Here is a 26,326-nt window from a genome sequence, read left to right on the forward strand (position 1 = left end):
AAAAGCTAGAAGTGGAGTTGTGGATCAAGTGGTAGAGTGCTAGCTCTGAGCAAAACTGCTCAGGGACAGCACTCAGGCCCTGAGTTCAAGCCCCAGGAACAGCACCAAAAAACAAATAAATAACACACACAGGATAAAAAGCCAGAAGGTGGATGCTGCTGGTGCCTCATGCCTATAATCCCAGCCACTTGGGAGGCTGAGCTGTGAGGATCACGGTTCTGTGCGACCTCAGGAGGAATGGAGACCTGGACAGTACACCAGCAATGGTGACCAGAGGAGGGGTTGGGATGCACTTCCAGCCCTCCCTTTCCTTTCCTGCCTTTTCTCCACACAGGGCGGCTCTTGTGTCTAACCTGGGCCTGAAGCGGGGTCCACCACTCACCCCCGGGCCTCAGGCAAGGCAGGGAATCACCATAGCCCACTCCCACAGGTGCCTGTGGCAAACAGCATAGGACCAATGGAACTTCAGCCACCCAGACTGGGCTAGGTCCACTCCCAGTGGACCTCGTGGTTCTTGGGGTACAGACTCGTGACTTTAGGGTACCCTCCAAAGGCTGCAGAGTCTAGCCTCTGTGCAGGCCTCCTGAGAGGCCCCTAGACCTCCCCCTTAGCGATGTCCTGTTTGCTCATAGGCTGTGGGTGAAATCCAGGCCAGCAGGGCTCCAGTTTTCCCCATAACCAGCCTGGAGCCGGACTCCGGCATGCCATGGAGGTCACTGGAGGCGAGGCCTGGCTCAGGAGGTGAAGCAGAATTGTGCAACAGAAGGATTGAGCAAATGTGTGCAGTGGGGCAGGGGCTGCAGGGAGAGGCAGGAAGCCCAGGGAGGGATCAGCTGCAGACGAGGGGAAGTTCTGGGCTTACAAGCCATGCCAACCCCACCGTTCCACTGCCACAGGAAGGAAGGAGGGCGAGCGGTTGTGGACACCCGCTTTGAAGTTCGTCAGCAAAAAAGTAGAAAGCTTGTCCCATTCCATTGTAGCAGCTGGCTTCCTGTGGGCTCGGGGACCCGGTCTTATCCTTAAGCACTAATGATCGGGAACCACTGGCCTGGCTGGGACTCCATCCGTAGTGCTCCACACATGTTCAGTCCCTCCAATGCATACACGCATGCATGTGTCTATGCACACACACACACACACACACACACACACACACACACACACACACACACACAGATATGAGGCAGGGTCACACAGACTCACACAGACATAGACTCACAAGCACACATTCACAGTGAGAGGGCAAGGGGAGGGGGCGGAGGAATGGAGAGGAAGAGGGATTGGGAGGGACGGGGGAGAACAATGGAAAGGGTGGCGTTGACCAAGCTGCATTGTACTGGGCTGGGAAGGTGGCTCAGTGGTAGAGTGCTTGCCTTGCATGCATGAAGCCCTAGGTTTGATTCCCCAGTACCACATAAGCAGAAAAAACTGGAAGCGGTGCTTTGGCTCAAGTGGATACAGTGCTAGCCTTGAGCAAAAGAAGCTCAGGAGCAGTGCCAGGCTCTGAGTTCAAGCCCCAGGACTAGCAAGGAAAAAAAAAAAGGTGCATTGTACTCACATGCTGACATGTTGAATCAAAACCCCTGTCTACAACTACTTAGAGATAATTAAAAAATTAAAAAAAAAATCCTAAATGTAAGATCCAGGTGAACTTAATCAAAATAGAACATATTTGTGTTTCAAAAAACACAAAAACACACAAGCCTAGCTAATTTCCTCTGCAGGTTGTATTAATACACTGAAACATAGGCTGGGTCCCCTCCCCCAACTCACAGTCAACCACACTCCGACAAGTCTACTCATTCTTTTCTTTTCTTTTCTTTTTTCTCTTCTGTGTGTGTGTGTGTGTTGATCCTGGGGCTTAAACTTAGGGCTTGGACACTGTCCTGAGCTTTTTTGTTCAAGGCTAGAACTCTACCACTTGGGCCATAGCTCCACTTGTGGCTTTTTGGTGGCTAATTGGAGACGAGAGTCTCATCGGCTTCCCTGCCTGGGCTGGCCTTGAACCTTGATCCTCAGATCTCAGCCTTCTGAGCAGCTAGGATTATAGGCATGAACCACTGGCACCAGGCTCAGTCCACGCATTTCTACCTCCATTCTCTGAAGCAGCCTACTGCATCCGAGCTAGAATCAACATTTCCAATGTGGTCTACACCCAGCCTAGCATCTGACTCCTGTCCTAGGTTCTGGCTACTCAAATACTCAAAAGTGGGATCCTTAGACTGACCAACAGCAGTGCAGTCTCCTGGGAGCTTGCAGGACCAGGAGTCTTGGGCTCCACCTGAAACCTAATGAGTCACAGACAGGCAGGCAGGCAGGCAGACAGACAGACAGACAGACAGACAGAAAGACAGACACACACACACACCCCAGGAGAAGGGTGAAGCAGAGCATGCTGGGAGAGCACGCTCCCTCCCACTCACCCAGGGTATTGGCGATGCCTGTCTTCACGTTGTCTGTGCAGATGTGGCTGATGCGGTTCTCATGCTCCGGCTTGGCTAGCACCACGATGCGGATGTTCCAGAGTGTGTGGATGGCCATCTGGCAGAGAGGAACATGTGACGCTGAGTTGGAGTGCTTGATGCCAGAGCACAACCCCAGCCCTCTGGGATGAGGAGCCCTGTCTGTTGTTGCTGGCCTTTGAGGGACTTCTAATGATGCCCAGACACAGGATGAGGCATCTCAGAGGTGAGAGGCCTGGGCTACTGCAACTTCCATTATCTACAACAAGCCAGAGTGGGGAAGGGAGGGGGGATTTTTGGCAACAGCCCTTGGATCTAGATGCATCTTTCTGGTTTTTGAAGCTGAGGACCACAGATATCTGTTTAATTTTTTTTTTTACTGGCCTTGAACTCAGGGCCTTGTCCTCTTGCTTGGCTGTTTTTGCTCAAGGCACTCTACTGCGTGAGTCACAGCTCCACTTCTGGCTTTTTGGTGGTTAACCTCAATCCTCAGATCTCAGCCTCCTGAGAGGCTAGGAGTAATCGGAGTGAGCACCGGCACCCAGCTAGCCCCACAAGAGGATAGGCCGAGTGTGCCCTGGCCTCTGAGATGCTTCTGACCCAGCCCAGTGCCGTGGATCCCCTCTCTGTCTGTCCATCCGCCCATCTGTCTCAACCCCGCCCCGCCCCCTCCGTCTCCCCTGGGCTCACTGTTTTGAAGGTGATGCTGGTGATCTCCTGCAGGGAGTGTCGCAGGATCTCCAGCCACTCCTTCTCCCCCAGGGGGTCTTCCTGGGTGCCAATGACGTAGATGTCGTGGGGGATGTAGTCCGCCGAGTCGTCCCGCGTCTTCCCCTGCCCCTTGGAGAGAAACCAGGACGTGATCTTCTTGGGAGGGGGGGCGTTACCTTCAACAGCAAAACCCAACACCAAGTGAGTCAAAGGCACATCAGGTCAGCAGCGTCGGGGGATTCAACATGGGGTTTGTGTGTGTGTGTGTGTGGGGTAATGAAGGAAGGGGCCTTCGGAGGGGAGGGAGCCCCCTGCCCTTTGCAAGAGGTCAGCCCTGCCATCTCTAACCAAAAGATCTCTGCTGGCAAAGGGTAGATGGAAAGCACCCTGTGCCACAGAATGGATTCTTGAGGCCGGGTGTAGAAGGAATCTGGAGATCAGGTGACTGAAAGGGCCAGAAGAGGACACAGGACCCCCACGACACGGGCTGGGGCTCTACTCCAGTGCTGCAGTGACCCCTAAAACATATGGTCACAGCATGGCAAGCTGGGGGCAGGAGGAGAATGAAGGCTGATGCCCCGGAGTCCCTGGGTCTCCCACCCCTCCTGAAGCCTGGACCCTCAGCACTGCCCTTTCCTCTGTGTCCCCACCTTCCTCCAGCTGCCCCTTGACTACATGCTGGGCGGAAACAGGACAGCTTGACTCTGCCCAGGACAAAGTTAAATTGAACTTGAGATCCACGAGCAAGTCTTTGTGTGTGTGCCAGTACTGGGGCTTGAACTCAGGGTCTGGATGCTGTCCCAGAGCTTTTTTGCTCAAGCTGGAACTCTACCATTTAAGTCACAGTTCAACTTTTGTTCATTTGTTTGTTTTTCTTTTAGCTGCTTAATTAGAGAAGAGTCCCATAGACTTTCCTGCCCAGGCTGGATTCAAACCTCTAATCCTAGATTTCAGACTCCTGTGTAGTAGGATTACAGGCGTGAGGCACTGGCAACTAACCCATAGGTAAGTCTTAGGTAAGTAGGCCTCATGCCTACTTAGATCTGCACCCAAGATTCAGATTAATGATATTTCTACCTTATTGTGTATTCCTAGTTGAATACTTAAATGAAATTTTGTTTAGCATAACAAAATCAGTACAATATACATATTTACCATATTAACCTATACTAGTAATAAATACTATACACACTTACATATGTATATATGTATGCAATATGTATATATCCCACTGCATATTTCTAGTTAAGTGCTTAAAATTATATATTTAGTATATAAACTATATTAGAATACAATATATATTTGGTATTATATATAATTTGGAATCTATTTTATTTCTAGCTAAAGACCTACTCTAAAAACTACCTTGTTTGGGCTGGGAAGGTGGCTTAGTGGTAGAGTGCTTGCCTAGCATTCATGAAGCTAGGTACCATAGAAACAGAAAAAGCTGGAAGTGGCTCTATGGCTCAAGTGGTAGAGTGCTTGCTAGCCTTGAGCAAAAGAAGCTCAGGGACAGTGCCCAGGCCCTGAGTTCAAGCCTAGGACTGGTAAAAACAACAACTACCTGGTTGGTAGGAAATTCAATTATTATTTTTTTTTTGGGGGGGGGGTCCAGTTGTGGGGCCTGAACTCTGGGCCTGGGCGCTGTCCCTCAGCTCTTCAGCTCAAGGCTAGCACTCTACCACTTGAGCCACAGCGCCACTTCCGGCTTTTTTCTTTTTGCTTATGTGGTGCTGAGGAATCGAACCCAGGGCAAGTGCTCTACCACTGAGCCACCTTCCCAGCCCTGGAAATTCAATTTAATTTGTGTCCTACATCCTATCTACCTGCCAACCTCAACCCCCCCCCCAGATAAGTCAGAGTGCACATGACCCCATCACCTACATATTCAGATTCCTCCTCCCCCCAAAAAACCCTCTCAGTTTGGACATGCAAAAAGTAGTACCAGCTACTTTTAGGGTCCAGAGCCTGTTTTTTTTCTCATCTCAGGAGCAGGGTGGCATTCCCTAGAAAGGAGGCTAAGCAGATGGTCTGGAGGCTGGCTGGGGCTGGAAGGGGAGAGGAAAGGAAGGGAGAGGAGGAGAGGGGAGGGGAGGGACCAGTGGGAGGGGCGCAGGACCCACCCATGTTCCAGGTGCCGATGAAGATGGTGATCATGTCCGGCTCTGGCTGCTCCGAGTGCTTGTTCTTCATTTGCTGCAGGAGCTGGCAGAAACCTTCTCTCTTCTGGAGATGGAAGGACAGACAGGCTGAGGAAGGCCCTGTCTCCTGTCTGCCTATCACACGCTGCCAAGGCCTCGCCAGCTTCAAAGCACTGAGGGGATTGGCAACCAGTGCAGACACCCAGGTGGGCAATTGGAGACATGGGCCTAAAGCCAGGAGGGGGGCCTCCCAACCCGCCATGCCATTGCAAGGGCGAGACTTGAAGGAAATCAGAAACTGCACCAACACCCACCCCTGGCAGCACACCTGCCAATCCAGAAAAGCTCAGATGCAATCTTCACATCTTACTCACGTCTTACTGTGGACCATCCACGAACTAGTGCCAAAGCATTTTTAAAATAAAACAGGAAATGGAGCTATAGCTCAAGTGGTAGAGTGTCAGCCTTGAGCAAAAAAGCTAAGAGACCAACATACACAGGCCCACCTCCCAAAAAATCTAGTGAGTACGAGGCCCCAAGTTCTTTCAGGGGGAGTGAGTTGTGGGGCTTCAACTCAGGGTCTAGGTGCTGTCCCTAAGCTTTTGTGCTCAAGGCTAGTTCACTACCACATTGAGCCACAGCTCCACTTCTAGTTTTCTGGTGGTTACTTAGAGATAGGAGTCTCACAGACTTTCCTGCCCAGGCTGGCTTTGAACCAAGATCATCTGACCTCAGCCTCCTGAGTCACTAGGATTACAGGCATGAGCCATCAGTGCCCAACTGGAGTTCAATCTTTGCCACTACTACTAACAGAAAAAAGAAAAACCAAAAAAAAAGTGGTTGACACTTACTTTAGAGTCAGCAAAGACATACTCCTTCCGTAAGGTCTTCTCCTTTTCTGTCTCCACCAAAATCACCAGCTTGTTCAGAAACTTCTGTGATTTGATGAGTTGTAGGACTAAAGGAAAACCATGTTTATGGATTTGTTTCCAAGTGGCAGGGTGAGTCCAGCCCAACCTCACCCAGCCCTTGCCTTCTAGGCTGAGCCTTGGTCGGTTTCTAGGATGTCCTCCGGGATCCGTGCTATGCATTTTCCAGATTGAATTAGAGGTGGGGTGGCCAGAGACAGTGATCATGACCTAGCTTCTTATCTTTCTCCCTCGGCTTCCCTTCTTCCTTCTTCTGCTTTTAATTTACACTTAAATTTCAAAGTTTTACTCAATTATTAGTTTCACTGATTCTAAGAGTTATACTTTTACCACTTTTAAGTTTCATACATGTATATATTAATGAGCATTGATCATATTTACCCTCCATTATTCCCCCTTTTCTCCTTTCCCTGGGGTGTCTTTCCTCTTTCCTAATCTATTTTCTCTGTGTGTGTGTGTTGGTATTGGGCCTTGAACTTAGGACCTAGGCACTGTCCCTGGACTTTTTGGTAAGGCTAGTGCTCTACTACTTGAGCCACAGCTCTACTTCAGGGTTTTTTTGGTGCTTAATTGGATATAAGAATCTCACTGGCTTTCGTACCTGGGCTGGCTTTTAATCATGATCCTCAGATCTCAGGCTCAGCTGGGATTATAGGCCTGAGCCTCCCAGGCCTGCGTGGACCACCGGCGCCTGGCTTCTTCATCTATGTTCATGTCCCTTTTGTTTCCCTTCCTTTTTTGGCAGTAACTGGCTTGAACTCTGCACCTTGTATGTGCTGGGCAGATGCACTACCTCTTGAAGCATGAGCCCAGCCCTCCCTCTTTTAAAACCTAGACTCTGAAGGGATGGGAAGGGGAAACAAAGGATAAGAAATGTACTCGTTATCTTGCCCATGTAAATTGTAACCCCTCTGTATGGTATTTTCACAATTAAAAAAATAAATAAAATAAAGTCTAGACTCCATATATGGAAGAAAACATGCTACTTGTCTTTCGTTGTCTTGACTTATTTTGTTTAACATGATACTTTTTTTTAACATGATCTCCAGTTCTATGCATTTCCTGTAAACAACTTTTCTTTTCTTTTCTTTCTTTCTTTCTTTTTTGTTGGTCATTAGGCTTGAACTCTGGGCCTGAGCTCTTCAGCTCAAGGCTAGCGCTCTACCACTTGAGCTACCGTGCCACTTCCGGTTTTCTGGTGGTTTATTGGAGATAAGAGTTTCATGGACTTTCCTGCCCGGGCTTGCTTTGAACTATGATCCTCAGATCTCAGCCTCCTGAGTAGCTAGGAATATAGGCATAAGCCACCAGTACCCAGACCACTTTTCTTTTCTTTACCTTTTTACCCTGCTGGTACTAGGGCTTTAACTCAGGGCAGGGGAACTGTCCCTTAGCTTTTTCACTCAAGGCTGGTACTCTACCACTTGAGCCACAGCTCTAGTTTTGGCTTTTTGGGGTTTAATTGGAGATGAGAGTTCTCAGGGACTTTCCTACCTGGGCTGACTTTGAACTACAACATTCAGAACTCAGCCTCCTGGGTATATAGGATCAGGGGCATGAAGGCCGAATATCATATGTTTGCTATATATGCCACATTTTCTTTATCCATTTATCTGCCAATGAGCAAGTAGGCCAATTGCATAGTGTGGTCATTATGAGTATATCATGAGAGACATGAATGTTTGGATGCTTGCATTGTTTGCTGTTTGTTTCCTCTGGGTAAATATCCAGAAGTGGTATAGCTGGATCATGTGTTGGCTTTAATATTAGTGTTTTAAAGAACCTCTGTACTGATTTCCAGGGTAGTTGCACTAATTGACAACTGTCCTAACCATATATAAAGGTTCCTTTTGTCCGGCATTTGTTCTTGTTTTCTTTCTTCTGACTGGGCCGAGTTGGAATCTCAAGGCAGTTTTGATTTGAATTTCTCTGATAGTTAAAGATGTTGGACAATACTTCATGCTTTTTATTAATCATTTATATTTATTTTGAGAACTCTCTGGTCAATTCACTTACTCATTTATTGATTTATTTGTTCTTTTGATATGTTTGAGTTCTTTATATATTCTGGTATTAATCCCATCAGGTGAATAGCTGACAACGTTCTATCTTTCCACTATAGTAATTGTTTCCTTTGCTGTGCAGAGGTTTTTTTAACGATGGTAACTGCATTTGCCTGCTCTTGCTCATATTTTCTGAGCTATTACAGTTGTCTTCAGAAAACCTTGATGGTATTGATATTCAGCCCTATAATCCTAACCACCTGGGAGGCTGAGATTGGGAGGATTCAGCTTCAGGACTGGTGCTCTATCACATGAGCCACAGCTCCACTTGTGGTTTTTCAGTGGTTAATTGGAGTTAAGCATCTCACAGACTTGTGGTTCAAAGGAGAACTCCGAGACTTAGAGGAATGTGATCCACTGGTACCTGGCTGATATAACCATCTTACAGATGGAATGGAGGCACAGAGAGGCTAAGTAACTGCCAATAGGACTCAGCAGACAGGTTGCAGAGTCTGGATTTGAACCTGGTCAGTCTCAAACCACAGGGTGGAACACTTATCCACAGTCACCTCCCTCCCCCAGGATCTCAAGCCTGGCACTGCCGATCTTGCTTCAGTTTCCCAAAGCCTGCCTGGCATCTGAGATAACATCTAAGCTGTCCAACACACCCTGCTCTCCAGCACTGGTTCCCTGCCCCGAGCTCCCCTCCGTGAGGGGGGGGTCTGCACAGCTGTTCCCGAGGAGCGCTCTTTCCTCAGCCCTGGTCACTTCCACCTTGCGGTGGAGCTCATGTGCCTGTGGCTCAGAGGAGCCCTCAGTAGCTCAAACCACTGGAGCGGTCCATTTACATGAACATGTCTTGGCCAGATAAGGCACCATGATAAAAAGTGAGGTAAGAATGGGGGGACTGGGCTGGGTGCTGGTGGCTTGTCCCTGTCATCCTAGCTACTCAAGAGGCTGGGATCTGAGGATCGCAGTTTAAAGCCAGTGTAAGCAAGAAAGTCAGGGAGCCAAGGCTCATGGGGCTGATCCCAAAGGGGCTGCTGGGGGCTGGGCTCTGTTCTGTGTAGTTCTCTGTCCTCCTCCTCAGAGGAGACTGAGACCCAGAGAAGATAGATTGGTCTGCATCTATTGGCTATGCCAATTGGTAGCTATGAACACCATGCTATTTGGGACAAGAAACACACACACACACACACACACACACACACACACACACACACACACACACACACACACACACACACACACACGCACGCACACGCACACAGAGCACAGAGCATAGCATGTACATATACAAAACTAGTGCTGGGCCAGGACATGCTAAGGTGACATGTATAATCATTTCTAGGGGTTCTGCAGCAGGGAGGGAATTCAGGGAAGGCACAAGGTGACCTTGGGGCAGGGCAGGAATGGTGTAGCAAGGTGAGCTGGGGTTGTCCACAGTGCTGGAGTCTGGCCTGGCCTTTTCTGAGTCGGGCCTGGGCTGCTTATTCCTTGTGCCCTGTGGGGAACCAGGGCACAGGACCTTACTTTTCTTGTGGCTGTAGAATTTGTCTTCAGACCCGTCCTTGGACTTCTTCACGATCAGTTTCCCGGACTCCACGTCCACTTTGAGGTGTATTTTCTGCGGAATTCCCAGAGACTCGGACTTCACCTTCACAGAGAAAAAGAGGCAGTCCAGTAACTTTCTGGGTGGGATTTTGTGATGCCAGCCCATGAGGCCCTCAGCATCCGGCTGGGCAACGCTGGACCAGTAGCCCAAGGGCCATTGAGCAGCTGTCCCCCAGCCTCTCCCACTCACCCCACAGCCCCCAACATGCACATTCCAGTGTCCTCAAGAATGAAAGCCCAGTACTAGTGGCTCATACCTGTCATTCTAGCTACCCAAGAGGCTGGGATCTGAGGATCATGGTTACAAGCCCCAGCCTGGGCAGGAATTCTGGTGAGACTCTTCTCTCCAATAAACTACTCAGAAAAAGCTAAAAGTGGCTCTGTGGTTCAAGTGGTAGAGTGCTAGCCTTGAGGCCAAAGAGGCTCAAGGACAGTGCCCAAGCCCTGAGTTCAAGCCCCAGAATCAGAAAAAAAAAAAAAAAAAAAAAAAAGCCAAGCAAAAGCACGAGGATTTGAGTTCAACCCAGTGTCCACACATGAGAGAAAGAGAGAGAGAGAGAAAATGGGTGGGCACCCACTATGTACCCCAGATGTTTTAAGCAGGTGGAGACAACAGATGAACCTCTGAGAAATAGTTCATTCACCGAGTCCTTTGACAACGCATTCATCGGATGTGTCATCTTCTTCTAGAAAGAATTTGGGCCTTGTTACAACCACTAATTAAATATTTATGAATAATAATTGCAAAAAAGATACTTGCATACTCAGAAAACAGAAATATGTCTTTTAGGGAATTATTTCAGGACAGAGGAAAGTTGGGGGTGGAGAGCTGGGATGTCTCATGCTATGTTTCTGAACGTAGGGCCAAGCTGGCTGGTTCGGATTAAAGAGAGACACATTGCCATGCGCCGGGCAGACAGGATTGCAGCCCGAGAGGCCAGCTTGAGCAAAACGGTTAGCAAGATACCTACCTCAGCCAAGAAGTTGGATGCGGCCGTCAAGTCTGTAAATCTCAGCTACAAGGAGGTGTAGGTGGGAGGATCATGAATTTAATCCCCAGTAGAGGGATGAAGGAAAGAGGGAAGGAAGGAAGGAAGGAAGGAAGGAAGGAAGGAAGGAAGGAAGGAAGGAAGGAAGGAAGGAAGGAAGGAAGGAGGGAGGGAGAGAGGGAGGGAGGGAGGGAGAAAAGAAGGGAGGGAGGGAGGGAGAAAGGTAGGGAGGGAGGGAGGGAAGGAAGGGTTTGAACATAGATCCTAGACTCTGTCCCTTAGCTTTTTTGCTCAAGGTTGGTGCTCTCCACTTGAGCCACAGCTCTAGTTTGAGCTGTGGTGGGTTTTTTGGTGGTTAATGGACAATAAGATTCTTAAGACTTTCCTGTAACTTTGATCCTCACATCTCAGCCTTCCTGAGAAGCTGGGATTACAGGCATGCGCCAGTAGCACCCAGAGAGAATCACCTTTATATAACCTGGAGCAAGAAGGAGCTCTCCCCTTGCACCTGCTCATGAAGGGGACTTACAGAAGCCTCTAGGCTTTTCTTTTTCTTTCTCTCTGGGCCTGGGCGCTGTCGTGAGCTCTTCAGTGCAAGGCTAGCGCTCTACCACTTGAGCCATAGTACCACTTCCAGCTTTTTCTGCTTATGTGGTGCTGAGGAATCGAACCCAGGGCCTCATGGATGTGAGGCAAACACTCTACCACTGAGCCACCTTCCCAGTCCTTATTCTTTTCTTTTTTGGTTGGTCATAGGGTTTGAACTCTGGGCCTGGGCGCTGTCCCTTAGCTCTTCAGCTCAAGGCTAGCAGCTCTACCACTTGAGCCCCAGTGCCACTTCCGGTTTTCTGGTGATTGATTGGAGATGAGAGTCTCACAGACTTTCCTGCCCAGGGCTGGCTTTGAACCGTGATCCTCAGATCTCAGCATCCTGAGTAGTTAGGATGACAGGTGTGAGCCTCAATTCTAACATACAACCACCTTCCTAGCAAGGTGCTTCTGCCCACTGCCATCCTCCACCACGGGACTTCAAAATCCCTTCTTCCACAGGCAGCAAGGTGGAGCCAGAGCAGGCCCCGCCGTCCAGCCCCACTTACCTCAAAGGTGACTGGGGGGATGAGGGAACGCCGGTGGGGGGCCTCCGAGCCCTCGTGCAGTAAGGCCTTGACCTGTGGGAGGCAGGGAGGGGGTGAGAGGGTGCAGAGCCTGGGCCTGGCGTTCTCCTTGCAGAGGGAACCCCAGCAAAGTCAAGAGGCGCTGCAGGGCCCCCCTCCGCTCCCCCAGCAGGTACCTTATCTTCAATGGAGGACAGCAGACCCATCAGTTGGCTGAGCTTGGCCACCATGGTGATGGGACTGGCCTCGCCTGGTGCCTGGAAGATGAAGATGGTGCTCAGCTGAGTGCAAACCACAGGGAGGTGTCATGCGGAGCCCCCCCCCCATGGCTCCTCATCCCACGCTACCAGCAACTCCACGGGTACCGCTACCATCCCCCCTGCACACGAGGACACCAGCCTCCCCATGTCTTCAGAGCCCCAAAAAGCTCAGCGCTTCTTCCATCTAAATCCAACTCTACACGGCTTCCCCTCCTCCCACTCAGCTACTTAAAACTTCCAGTGACGCTGGGCGCCAATGGCTCATGCCTATAATCTTAGCTACTCAGAAGGCTGAGATCTGAGGATGGAGGTTCAAAGCCAGCCTAGGTAAGAATGTCTGTGAGACTCTTATCTCCACGGAACCACCAAAAAGCTGGAAGTGGCACTGTGGCTCAAAGTGATAAGTGCTAACCTTGAGCAAATGAGCTCAGGAACAGCACCCAGGCCCTGAGAGCAAGTCCTGGAGATAAGAGTCTCACAGACTTTCCTGCCCAGTGGCTTTGAACCATGACTCGCAGATCTCAGCCTCCTGAGTAGCTAGGATGACAGGCGTGAGCCACTGGTGCCTGGGCTGCTTCGGTGGTCACCTCTCTTTCTTCCCCTGAGTTAGTGTGTCTGCTCTGCTTCTACCACACACCCACCTTTACCGCTTAATCCCCCCCCCCCAGCTGCTGGCGGCTGAAGGAAGAGCTCTGTGGAAACCCTGGCCCTTCTAGAAGGCCCCCCGCGACCTGGCACCCTCGCCCTGGCACCTCACGCTCAGCCTCATTTCAGATCCACTGTGAGTCACACACTGAGACTTGGATTCCACCTGGCGCCAACACTTCCCTGTGGCTCAGGTCTCAGACCCACCAAACGCTTGTCCCCAACTACTCGAGGGAAAAGCCACCAAGCCATCTCCGTCAATCCACCCTGCTCTGTGGCCACCACCCAGAGTCACGGCCTTCATGTATGAGTTGACCGTGCGCTTCCCTGGCTAGAACACAGGCATGGTGAGGATTGAGCCTCAGAGCTCTGTGCTCAGCACTGCAACCCGGGCGCTTGGAACAGGGGCCTGTGAAGACGCTCAGTAGAGTTGTTTGGTGGACACAGCGGCACAGAAGCCTCAGGCCTTGTACCCATCTGCCCAGCGGTGGGTCTATGTTCTCAAGCATTTATTTATAGAAGAAATATCTGCCAGGCTGGGGATGTGGCTGGGTAATGGAGTGATTACCTAACACGCGTACTGAGTTCCACCAACAGCACAACAAATAAAAACAGTAAAAGAAAATCACAGAAGCCAGGCGCACCGGTGGCTCACGCCTGTCATCCTAGCTACTCAGGAGGTTGAGATCTGAGGATCGCGGTTCAAAGCCAGCCTGGGCAGGAAAAGTCCGTGAGACTCTTATCTCCAATAAACCATTCAGAAAACTGGAAGTGGCGCTGTGGCTCAAGTGGTAGAGCACTAGCCTTGAGCTGAAGAGCTGAGGGACAGCGCCCAGGCCCAGAGTTCAAGGCCCACGACCAATAAAAAAAGAAAAAAGAGAAAAAGAAAATCGCAGAATATCTACTGTATGGCAGAATTAGTCAATAAGAACCCATCCCTTGAGCCGAGCACTGGTGGCTCACGCCTGTAATCCTAGCTACTCAGGAGGCTGAGATCTGAGGATCGCGGTTCAAAGCCAGCCCAGGCAGGAGAGACCGTGAGACTCCTATCTCCAATAAAAAACCACCAGAAAACCAGAAGTGGCGCTGTGGCTCAAGTGGTAGAGCGCTTGCCTTGAGCCGAAGAGCTGAGGGACAGCACCCAGGCCCAGAGTTCAAGCCCCATGACTGACCAAAAAACAAACAAACAAACAAAAACAACAACAAAAAAAACCATCCCTGCTCTCCGGGAGGGAATGAGAGACTCAGACACATGTATGACTCACGAAGCAGAATGGAGAATTACATTACCAGGCTATACCTCCCCTCCCCTCCCTTCCCCTCCCCTCCTCTCTTCTCTCCTTTCTTTCTTTTGGCAGTACTATGTTTGAACACAGGGCCTCACTTGATTTACCTGCCTGGCAGTTTTGCCTTAATTATTTTCTAATAGGGTTGGGGTTTATGGCAGGACTACTTGGGACAGCAGTCTTACTTGTGGTTCCTGCACAGCTGGGGAAACAGGTCTGTCTACCACACCCAGCTACTGGTTGAGATTCGACCTCTCAATTTTTTTTTTTTTTTTGCTTAGGCCAGCCTCAAATTGACATCCTCTCATTCTCTGCCTCCAGCATAGCTAGGATTATAGGTATGAGCCATGAGCACCCAGCTCTGCTGGCTTTCTTTTTGGTTGTTGGTAATTTTGTTTGATTTTGGTTGTTGCTGTTTCTTTCTTTCTTTCTTTTTTTTTCTTTTCTTTTGTTGGTCGTGGGGCTTGAACTCTAGGTCTAGGTGCTGTCCCTCAGCTCTTCAGCTCAAGGCCAGTGCTCTACCACTTGAGCTACAGTGCCATTTCCAGCTTTTTCTGCTTATGTGGTGCTGAGGAATCGAACCCCGGGCCTCATGAATGCAAGGCAAGCACTCTACTAAACCACCTTCCCAGCCACATTGTTGCTGTTTCTTTTAGAAGAGTCTTACTATGTAGACAAGGCTGGTCTTTAACTCCCAATCCTCCCACTTCAGCTTCCAGAGTGCAATTACGCTTTTTGCACCACCACAACTAGTTACTCTTGCTTTTTTTTTGTTTTTTTTGGTTGGTCATGAGGCTTGAACTCTGGGCCTGGGCGCTGTCCCTCAGCTCTTCAGCTCAAGGCAAGGCAAGCGCTATGCCACTTGAGCCACTTCTGGTTTTCTGGTGGTTAATTGGAGATAAGAGTCTCACTAACTTTCCTGCCTGGGCTGGTGTTGAACCTTGGTCCTCAGATCTCAGCCTCCTGAGTAGCTAGAATTAAAGGTATGGGCCACTGGCGCCTGGCTTACTCTTGCTTTTGACCTCAATTTTCTTTTCTTTTTTTTTTTTTTTTTTTTGGGTCCGGTCGTGGGGCCTGAACTCTGGGCCTGGGCGCTGTCCCTCAGCTCTTCAGCTCAAGGCTAGTGCTCTACCACTTGAGCCACAGCGCCACTTCCGGCTTTTTTCTTTTTGCTTATGTGGGGCTGAGGAATCGAACCCAGGGCCTCGAGCATGCAAGGCAAGCGCTCTACCACTGAGCCACCCTCCCAGCCCCCTTGACCTCAATTTTCTACTCAGCTATTCTAAGTAGAGCAATTCTGCCATTACCATCTCCATGTCATCTCTACCACTATCATTAATAGCATCAAAACTCTTACAACCAATACCACTGCCACCAGTATCACCACCACCAGTACCACCACCACCACCAGTATTATCATACCAATACCATATACCAATACCAATACCACCAATATCACCACCATCAATACCTCCACATCATCAATACCATCACCAGTATTATCACACCAATACTGTCACCATCATCAATATCACTACCTAAATACTACCATCACCAATCCTACCACCACCAGGACCACCACACCATACTCAGACTATCTATCCTATCACCACCACCATCATCAGTACCATTGCCACCGGTATTACCACCACAAATACAACTATCATCTATACTACACTGCCAGTACCATCACCACCACCATAACTAATATCATCACTACTAGTATCACTTCCATCAATGCTACCACCAGAACCACACCTGTAATCCCAGCTACTCAGGAGGCTGAGATCTGAGCATCAAGTTTAGCCCAGGCAGGAGAAGCCCATAAGACCCATCTCCAATTAACAAGCAAAAAATGTCAGCCTTGAGTGAAAAAGCCCAGGGACCGTACCCAAGCCCTGAGTTCAAGCCCCAGGACCAGCACAGAAAAACCAGCAAAAACTTGTCAGCATTGTCACCATTGTCACAAGCCACAATATCTCCACGTCCACCATGCACCAATGAAGGTGTTATTCCTCCCACCCCAAGTTCATGTGCTGGAAAACGAATCCCCTAAATCATAGCTAGTGATTAGGTTGCTTTAGTCTGGGAGCTGGATGACTGTGTGAGCGGGTTCTTAAAGAAATGGCTCTTTGCCTGCTAGCTGTCTCTCTGCAGAGGTAGCGCTGTGCTCTAGACCCTCCCGACTTCCACACCACAGGCTGGAATAAACCTTTTTATTTGTTTATTTATTTATTTGTTTGTTTATTTATTTTTGGTGCTGGTCCTAGGGCTTGGAACCTGTCCCTGAGCTTTTTTGCTCAAGGCTTAGCACTCTACTACTTGAGCCACAGCTCCTCTTCAGGCTTTTTGAGTCATTTATTAGAGATGAGAGTCTCCCAGATTCCATGATCCTCAGATCTCAGCCTCCTGAGTAGCGAGGATGACAGGCACGAGCCACTGGTGCCCAGCTCAAGTCTCTATTCTTTTTAACTCATGTGCTTGGGGTATTTTGTTACAGCCACAGCAAGGTACTGGAGCACAGCCATACCATGCCCAAGGCCATTCCCATCCCTGGCATTCCCAACCACCTGCCACCATCTCACCATCTTAATGCCTAGCAGTGCCTCCTCTGACTACGGTATAGTTTTTCTTTCCTCCGTAATAATGTTTGCAATCTGCCTGCAGTTATTTTTTTTTAATTCCAACATGTTTTATTTGTGAATAAAGTCAAAGCGGAAAACTTGTTTCACAAATCTATAGGTAAATGCAAAGGACTAAGAACTGGCAATGTGCACGTGCAGGAACAAACCACGACTAGAGGAATGGCTCTATCAGAGAGCAAAGCCAACCGTCATTCATCAGGGAAGGTGCCTGCAGGAATGGACCCAGACGCAAGCAAAGGCAGAGCCGAAATGCTGCCTGCTGGCCAGTAGATGGGGCTGTTTTGAGGCAGGGGCACCCGAAATCACGCCTCTCCCCCTCTTTGGCTGTATGACTTTGGGGAGATCTGATGGAATACTACAAAGCACCAAGGAAATGGCTGATAAAGACGGAGTTCTTGGAACAAAGAGTTTACAGAAATATTGGAACTTTCCCTATCGTTCTGCATACTAATGGCAATGGCTGGGGAAATCCTTCCGAGCACAAGTCCACTTAAAATGCTTGGCTCCTCTAGTTTTCGTTTTGCTGCAGGAGAGCAGGAAACAGTGCTGACTGAGCTCACAGCTCGGGGATACCTGAGATGTACTGTTCAAAGTCTTGTTTGATGGCTCTGCTGGTGGCAAATTTGGGAGCATTTCTGGCTGTCTTAAGTGGAGGAGAGAGAGTGGGCTGTGTCCTGCGGTGCATGGCTGAGTCAGCCCCAACAAAGAGCAGCCCAGGCCAAATGTCAGTGATACAGAGGCTCAGGGCACAATTCACAGCGCAGCCCGTTACTGTTGCTGGGTGGGTGGGTATGGGTGTCACATGGATGACTTGAACTCCTGCTATTCCCTTTGCTTTCTCCCCCTGAACTGCAGTACTGGTTTTTGTTTTTTCTGTCATGGGGAACTCTGGGCCTGGGCGCTGTCCCTGAGCTCTTCAGCTGAAGGTGAGCACTCTACCACTTGAGCCACAGCACCACTCTAGTTTTCTGGTGGTTTATTGGAGATAAGAGTCTCATGAACTTTCCTGCATGGGCTGGCTTTGAACCGGGATCCTCACATCTCAGGCTCCTGAGTAACTAGGATTACAGGTGTGAGCCACCAGCACCCGGCTAGGGCAGATACTGAGTTATGACTCCAGTCCTGATTTTTGCTCCATTTATGTATGTATGTATGTATGTATGTATGTATGTATGTATGTATGTATGTATGTATGTATGTATGTATGTTGGTTCTGGGGCTTGAACTCCGGGCCTGGGCGCGGTCCCTCAGCTCCTCAGCTCAAGGCTAGCGTTCTACCACTTCTTTGCTCCTTATTTCTGAGATAGGGTCTTGGTTCCTGCCTGTGTGTGTGCTTCCAGGTAGCTAGGATAACATTACTGTGTTCAGCTCTTTGTTAAGAAAAAGGATCTCAAAAACTCTTTTTTCCAACCAGGCTAGTTAGCCTTGAACTTCGAGCTCAACTATCTCAGTCTCCGAAGTAACTAGGAAGACAAGCGTGAGCCACCCACCGGGGTCTGGTTTCCCTTGTGCTTTTTAGCTGCACCTTTAAAGGAGAAAGCAGGCTCCAGGGAAGGTAAGCAAACCCTTTCTCACATGCACACCCCAGGCTCTCCCGGCCCACTGGCCAGCAATTATTTAGACTAAGCTTCATATTGTGCCCACCCAAAGCCCTGTCTCCCTACTGGGCTGGAAGTCCCCCCCCCCCCAATGTCAGCACACACCCAATCATCACCACCCCCTCAGTGTGGGACTTCCTGGCCAAAGCACAGGTGAGGAGATGAGGGGTGGAGCCAGATGGTGGTGGTGGTGGTGGTGGTGGTGAGTCAGCACTGAATTCAGTGCCGGGCTTCTTGCATCTACTCCACAGCCTGAGAATGCCTCTCTTGATCATGGATTTCAAAGGCACACCAAAAATGACAACCAGCGCTGGTGGGTCACACCTGTAATGCTAACTACTCAGGTGGCTCAGAGCTAAGGAGCTCAGTTCAAAGGCAGCCCAGTCAGGAAAGCCCAGGTGATCCTTATCTCCAATCAACCACCCAAAAGCCAGAAGTGGAGCTGTGGCTCAAGGAGTGGAGTGCTAGCCTTGAGGGGAAAGCTCAGGGACAGCACCCATGCCTGAGGGCAAGCCCTTGGACTGGTGCGGAAAAAAGAAAAACCAAAAAAGACAATTAGTAGGGTGGCTCATACAGGTAATTCTAGCTATCCAGGAGGCTGAGATCTGAGGATCCCAGTTCTAAGCTAGTCCAGGCAGATAAATCCAAGAGACTCTCATTTCCAATTAACCATCAAAGAGCTAGAAGTGGAAGTTTGGCTCAAGTTGTAAAGTGCCTGCCTGAAGTGGACAAAAGCTAAGCAAGAGAGGCCTTGAATTCAAAGCTCTGGTACTGGCACAAGGAGAGGGGGAGGGGGAGAGGGAGAGGGAGAGAATGACATTCTCAGGTCGGTACTTAGAGCCGAATCCGTAATTTTAGCTTCTCAAGAGGCTGATATCTGAAGATCACAGTTTGGAGCCAGCCCAAGCAGATAAATCCAGGATACTTTTTTTTTTTGGCTTGAACTCAGGGCCTGGACACTGTTCCGGCGCCTCTCTGCTCAAGGCTAGCACTCTACCATTTGAGCCCCAACGCCACTTCCAGAGGAATCGAACCCCGAACTTCTACCACTAAGCCATATTCCCAGCCCCAACCCTGGATACTTTTACCTACAATTAGCTAGCAAAACAATTGGCAGTGGAGGCGTGGCTCAAGTGAAAAATGCCAAGCGAAAGCAGGAGGCCCTTAGTTCAAGAGCCAGTACCCCAAATAGCAAACAACAACTACAACATAACAACAATAAACAACTCTCCCCAAATTCTGTTTCCTTTCAAGACTCGGGGTCTGACGGGCTGAGGAACAAGACTCATTCACCACGCCATGTCTAACTGTGCCTCCGCCCTGTCTCTGTGGCTCTGTCTGCCAGGTAGCTCCATTTTCCTGACAGCCGCAGGCCCATCTCTGGAGGGCTCAAGTCTCCTAGTCTACTTCAAAGATTTGGGGGTGTGGTCTTCCATTCAAACCAATTAAATTCTGCTATCTGCCAAGGCCCTTGTTTTGTCTACACTTGCTTTTACTTTCTTAGAAATTAATCCATCATTCACTTCAAAGAAAGCAAAAACAAAAATTTTCTTCATGAATTTTTTTGGCAGTTATATAAATAGAACACAAATGTGTTTTTTTCTTGAAAAAAAAAAATTAAACCACGGTGGAAAACCAAAATAGGCTGTCTCAAAATATTCTGTGGCATATTTCAGGATGGCTATTCAGAGAAGCTGCAATCCTGCGAATAGCTGTGAAAAGCTCTAGAAGACATCTGTGGCCATCCCTATTAGGAAGATCAGAATCCAGCAGAAGCTCTCGGCCATCCCCTCCCTCGCCCGCCTTCTGGGAAGCTAGGAAGGCTGCACGGACAAGACACCTGGCAGGAGAGGCTTTAGCATGACCTTGAGCTTCTGGGCTCAGGGGGCCAGCCTAAGCCTCTTGAATAACTCGGACTACATGCATAGACCACATCACTTGGCTCGATTATTCTTTAGAAGGCGGCTACCTGACAGACCTGCAAGCAGAAGTCCACCTTCCTTTCCAGGGCACTTCCTGCCTCTCCCTACATAACCTGCAAGTTCAAAGTGGTACCACCAAGACGAAATCCAAGTCCCCCCAGTCTCTTTCTTTTGCCTAGAGGTGGTACAAAAACTTCAATATGGGGTCTTTCTTTGAGCCCCACATTTTGGGGGTCTCTCAAGAGTTTGTGCAAATACTAAACATGAATGCCCTTTCTCCTCTTATCAAGCTATTGTTTGTTCCAGAGGTTTAAACTACGGAACCTATACACAGTGAAAGAAAAGATTTGTCAGGAGCCTCATGCCTTTAATCCTAACTATGCAGGAGGCTGAGATCTGGAGACTGTGATTTGAAGCCAGCGAAGGGCAGGGAAGTCCGGGAGACTCTTAATCTCCAATGAACTCCTCAGAAAAAGCCAGAAGTGGCGCTGTGGCTCAAGTGACAAAGCGCATTACATTTCCTTTTCCTCAATCCCACACAGCCTCGCTAGGTTCAGATCCTTCTGTCTTGGATGTGGAGGTATGGCTCAAGTGATCAAGAGCTCCAGCTTTGAGTAGAAAAGCTCAAGGTCCTGAATTCAAGCCTCAGTACTGCACGTACACTTGACTTACAGCCTTGCATTAGTCTCCATGTTGTTGTAGCATTTGCTCTTTTCACTTGGCAAACATGCCTAGAAAAGTCATCTGGCTTGTTGGGGGCGGGGGGGGGAGGGGCTGTACATGTGATCCCTACCCTTAGCTTTTTTTTTTTTTTGGCTAAAGGCTGGTACTTTATCACTTGAGCCACAACTCCACATTCAGCTTTTTGGTGGTTAATTGCAGATCAGAGTCTCACAGAGTTTCCTTTCCAGGCTGGCTTTGAACCAGGGACTGAAGATCTCAACCTCCTGAGTAGCTAGGATTACAGGTGTGAGCCACCAGCGCACACAAGGCTTCAAGAATCTATTCTTAAAGAATAACTTGACCTTTGGAAATAGGCATGAAGGAAGGACACCTTCACCCTCCTCCCCTCTGCTCCGGTAGGGGTGAGGGGTAGCAGCTTGTAGTTTTCTTTCTGTTTCCGATGAGAAATGTTGGGACCGGGCCCGGCATTTTTCTTCTCATTCAACACTGAGGACTTTGATTGGCAGGTGTATAATTTGAAAAACTGATTTCTCAGATCTAAAGCTGGCAGTGGGAAATGCCTTTTCCAGATGAGAAGGATGCAGGGGTCCCCACCCCACCCCAGCCCATGTACCTGACTCCCCAGCAAACATGGGGGCCCAATGTACCTGACTCCCCAGCAAACATGGGGTGGGTGGTACGCCCTCCCTCATCTCCCAATCATGGTGATGAATGTCATATTTCCAACCCCAAGACCCTTTACCTGAAGACGAGAGCGAAGACCTGGGGACAGCTGCTGGTCAAACAGCCTCTGTAGCGACTCCAGGGAAGGCAGAGTCCGGGTGACTTCCCTGCAGGTGAGGGGGGCCGGGGAACAGCAAGGGTTAGCGAGGAGCGACCGATGGCGGAGTCCCAGGCCGCACACGCCCCAGCAGGAGAGCTGGCCCACGCCCGCCTGGCACGCAGGTGATCCTGCCTCCCGTAAGGACAAGCCCGGGCAAAGGTCAATCTGCTCAGCGCTCGGCCCACCCACCTACCCAGACCCCCACCGTTCCCCAGCCCTATCACATTGGTGATGGCCACAGCTCAGTTTACCTGGTTTGTCTTAGTCCCAGATTAAATTAAAATCTATAAGCACAAAAATTGGAAATCACTTAGGAATCCAGGGATCCCAACCTTTGATTTTTATAGGACACACACACACACACACACACACACACACACACACGCACACACGCACACACACACAATGCAAATTTCTGGACTCCAGCCTCCAAATGGAATCTGCATTTTAAATAAAAGGCTTTCTGGGACTGGAGGGTTCCTGGAATTCCGATGCAAATCCTTTCTTAGCGCTTTGGGGGCAGGGCAGGGGATTTTTCCATTAACAATGTCAATTCTAGGGCTTGGATTCTTAGTCCACCCTCATCTCTCTTTAAAATAAAAAAAAAAATTAAGTGGTTGCACAGGCAGGTTCAGTTCCGCAAGTCAGATGATGAGTGTAACGCATTTTGATCAATGTCACCCCCTTCCATCATCCTCCTCCGTCTTTTCTCTCATCTCTTTCAAATATGATGAGTAATTTTGCGTTTATTTGTCCACTTATTTCATCAAAATTGCTCATGGCTAGATGCCCGTAGCACACGCCTGTAATCCTAGCTTGTCAGGAGGATTAGATCTGAGGATCGGTGTTCAAAGTTAGCATGGGTACAAAAGCCTGTGAGACTCTTTTAACCAATGAACCACTGGAAGAAGGAAGAGGATTCGTGTCTTTAAGTGGTAGAGCCTTGAGAGAAAAAGCTAAATGACCTAGGCAGGCACCAGTGGCCCACGCCTGTGATCCTAGCTTCTCAGGAGGCTGAGATCTGAAGATGGTAGGTTAAAGCAAATCCTGGCAGGGAAGTCCATGAGACCTTTATTTACAATTAAACACCAACCTCCCCTCCGCCCCCCCCCCCCCCCCCCCCCCCGCAAGAAGTAGAGCTGTGGCTCAAGTGGTAGATTACTAGCCTCCAGCAAAAACAAGAGCTCAGAGCCCAGGCCTTAGGTTCAAGACCCAGTACCAACATAAAAAAATGTTTTTTAAAAAATTAAAAACTAGGGCTGGGAAGGTGGCTCAGTGGTAGAGCGCTTGCCTTGCATGCATGAGGCCCTGGGTTCGATTCCTCAGCACCACATAAGCAGGAAAAAAAAAAAGGCCAGAAGTGGTGCTGTGGCTCAAGTGCTAGAGCACTAGCCTTGAGTTGAAGAGCTGAGGGAGAGTGCCCAGGCCCTGAGTTCAGGCCCCACGACTGGACCCCCCCAAAAATAAAAATAAAAAATAAAAAACTATAGCTCATGTCGGTACCAGAAGATGGCTGAATATGATGAGCTTAAGAACTGTCTTCTCATGGCTGCAGGTGATGTGTAACAACTCTTTCTCCGATTTCTATCAGGGCTCTTTATTTAGCATAGAGGGGTGGGAGTGTGGATCTGATGTGGAACTCCTGGAGTTTGGGTCTAGGGTCTAAAACTGGTTTCAATGTACCAGTGACGGGCACACCAGGACTGTTCAGACATGCAGATCCAATGTCTTATCTGCATTTTTTTTTTTTTTTTGTCGGTCGTGGGGCTTGAACTCTGGGCCTGGGCGCTGTCCCTCAGCTCTTCAGCTCAAGGCGAGCGCGCTACCACTTGAGCTACAGCGCCACTTCTGGTTTTCTGGTGGTTTATTGGAGATAGGAGTCTTACGGTCTTTCCTGCCCAGGCTGGCTTTGAACCGCGATCCTCAGATCTCAGCCTCCTGAGTAGCTAGGATTACAGGCGTGAGCCACCAGTGCCCGGCTTATCTGCATTTTTTAAAAATTTCTTTTTTTTTTTCTGTGTGTGTGTGTGTGTGTGTGTGTGTGTGTGTGTGTGTGTGTGTGTGTGTGTGTGTGTGTGTGTGTGTGTGTGTGTGTGTGTGTGTGTGTGCCAGTATCATGGTTTGAACTAATGGACTCCTGCTTGCTTGGCTTGTTTGCTCATGTCTGCTACTCTATTACTTGAGTCACTACTCCCAGTCCAGCTTTTTTCTGGTTCTTTTGGAGATAGGATCTCATACATGTTTCTGCTGGGCCGGCCTCTACCTACCATCTTCTCCATCCTCTAATGTCACCTTCCTGGGTAGCTAGGATTACAGGCATGAGCCATTGGTGCCTGGTTCTCTTCTTTTCTTTTTTGGCTGGTCCTGGGGCTTGAACTCAGGGCCTGGGCACTGTCCCTGAGTCTCTTTGTGCTTAAGGTTATAGTGCTTTACCACCTAAGCCACAGCACCAGTTCTGGCTTTTTCTGAGTAGTTTTGTTGGAGATAAGAGTCTTACAGGCTTTCTTGTCTGGCTGACTTCAAACCATGAAGTCAGTCTCCTGAGTAGCTAGGATTACAGGCGTGAGCCACTGACCCCAGCTCTCTTCTTTTAATGTGAATAGCAGTAAACATTAATAGTGATGACTACAGCATGTCTGAAGCCTTGAATGTACCTGAATTTGTGGTGTGTGTGTATGTGTGTGTGTATGCTGGTCCTGGGGCTTGAACTCAGGGCCCTGGGCTCTGTCCCTTAGCTTGAAAATTGCAGTCTGAAATCAGCCCAGGCAGGAAAGTAATTGAGACTCTTGCCCCCAATTAACCACCAAAAAACTAGAAGTGGAGTTGTGGCTCAAGTGGTAGAGTGCCAACCTTCAGTGAAAAAGCTAAAGAGAGTGCCCAGGCCCTGAGTTGAAGCCCCAGTACTGTCATGTATGCACACATGCATGTACACACACACACACACATACACATACACACACACACACACACCTCATCTTAGCCATGTTTTGGGTAATAGATACACCTTAAACCTGTTTTCTCAATACTTGATTGCTTAGTAAAATGATGAAGTATTGCTAGAAATTCAAGATAGAGCCTCCAGATAAATACCAGGAGGCAACTCACTATTTTGGGTTTTCTCTACTGACATTTCCTGCATGTGAAGTTCTGAAGTTTTTACCTTCCTTTCCTATTTCTCCTTACTTTTTTTTTTTTTTTTTTTTTTTGCCAGTGATAGGGCTTGAACTCAGGGCCTGGGCACTGTACTAGAGCTTTTTCACTCAAAGCTATTGCTTTACCACTTAAAGCTACAGCGCCACTTGTGGTTTGGGGATGGTTAATTGGAGACAAGAGTCTCATGGACTTTCCTGCCCAGGCTGGTTTTGAACTGTGATCCTTAGATCTCAGCCTCCTGAGTAGCTAGGATTACAGGCGTGAGCCATCAGAGCCTGGCTATTTCTCCCTACTTTACCTTGCTTTACTGAAAGAAATCCTTGTTAACCTTCTGCTTTATGAGATTTTTTTCCTGTTGTGAGGTTCTTCAAAATGCTTTCCATCATGGAGCTCAGTCAAGTTTCTATGAATTTGTGAAAACTAAGAAGCTTGGGGTTCCCCTTAATTTTCTCTTCCTCCAGTAAACATTCTGGAGGCTGCCTCTGGGGAACTGGGAAAACTTTCCACGCCATGCTTTGTCTGTTTGGACCTTCCAGAGGTCGCACCATCCTCATCCTGTTCTCTAAAAGTCATTTCATTTCCTTCAAGATTCCCAATCAATTTCTGTCTGCAGCAGGCACTGAAAAGCTGGTTTTGCTGAAATCTCAGGTCCATGTTTAGTGGAAAGCAGGATGAAAGCTATGCATCACTGCCTCCATTTTGCATCTTCCTTTACGCTCAGTTTTCCCTCCTCTGTAACTTATTTTGGGTTCCGGGAAGGACATCTTTACAACCCCAAGGAAAGGGACAGCTGAGCCCCCAAGGCTCAGATCACCTGTCAGGGGGCAGTGGCTCTGTGAGGGGACCAGCCTGACCATGAAGAAGACAAAGCAAAGCAGCTTGCTGAGACCACTCCCTAGGACCACCCAAGTCACCTATGACCAGGGCCACTTAATAATTCTTAATAATTCCCACCCAAATGCTGCTTCTATTCAGACCTAAAGCAAGCCAGGCGCCGGTGACTCAACCCTGAAATCCTAGCTACTCAGGAAGCTGAGATCTGAGGAATGAGCGTTCAAGCCAGATGTGGCAACAAATCAGTAAGACTCTGGTCTCCAACATGGCTCAAATGGTAGAGCAGCAGCCTTGAGAGGGCAAAGCTAAGCAAGATTGTAAGGTTCAGAGTCTAAGACACAGTATGAGCAAAAAAAAAACCCAAACCAAACCAAAAAACCCTCTGGTGTTACATCAAGGACCTCTGACCCTCAGAACTTTTCTTTTGCTTTTTTTCCCAAGATCTTTTCTCTTTTTTCGTGTGTGTGTGTGTGTGTGTGTGTGTGTGTGTGTGTGTGTGTGTGTGTGTGTGT

At 48.9% G+C, this 26,326-nt stretch overlaps 1 protein-coding gene across 2 annotated transcripts in view; it reads right to left on the reverse strand.

The window, feature by feature from the left end:
* Inpp5d (inositol polyphosphate-5-phosphatase D) overlaps nt 1–26,326 on the reverse strand; it is a 113,062-nt gene that overhangs the window by 26,299 nt on the left and 60,437 nt on the right. For both annotated transcript variants that reach the window (XM_070014580.1, XM_070014634.1), the window contains 8 exons: nt 21,747–21,834; nt 12,141–12,221; nt 11,947–12,018; nt 9,780–9,903; nt 6,166–6,272; nt 5,297–5,399; nt 3,153–3,349; nt 2,424–2,541 (listed from right to left, as the gene is read on the reverse strand). In XM_070014580.1, coding sequence (XP_069870681.1) covers nt 2,424–2,541; nt 3,153–3,349; nt 5,297–5,399; nt 6,166–6,272; nt 9,780–9,903; nt 11,947–12,018; nt 12,141–12,221; nt 21,747–21,834 — 890 coding nt within the window. The remainder of the gene's footprint in view (nt 1–2,423; nt 2,542–3,152; nt 3,350–5,296; nt 5,400–6,165; nt 6,273–9,779; nt 9,904–11,946; nt 12,019–12,140; nt 12,222–21,746; nt 21,835–26,326) is intronic.

Source organism: Dipodomys merriami, unplaced genomic scaffold, assembly GCF_024711535.1.
Source record: "Dipodomys merriami isolate MVZ:Mamm:240054 unplaced genomic scaffold, mDipMer1.0.p SCAF_1, whole genome shotgun sequence".
Lineage (NCBI taxonomy): Eukaryota > Metazoa > Chordata > Mammalia > Rodentia > Heteromyidae > Dipodomys > Dipodomys merriami.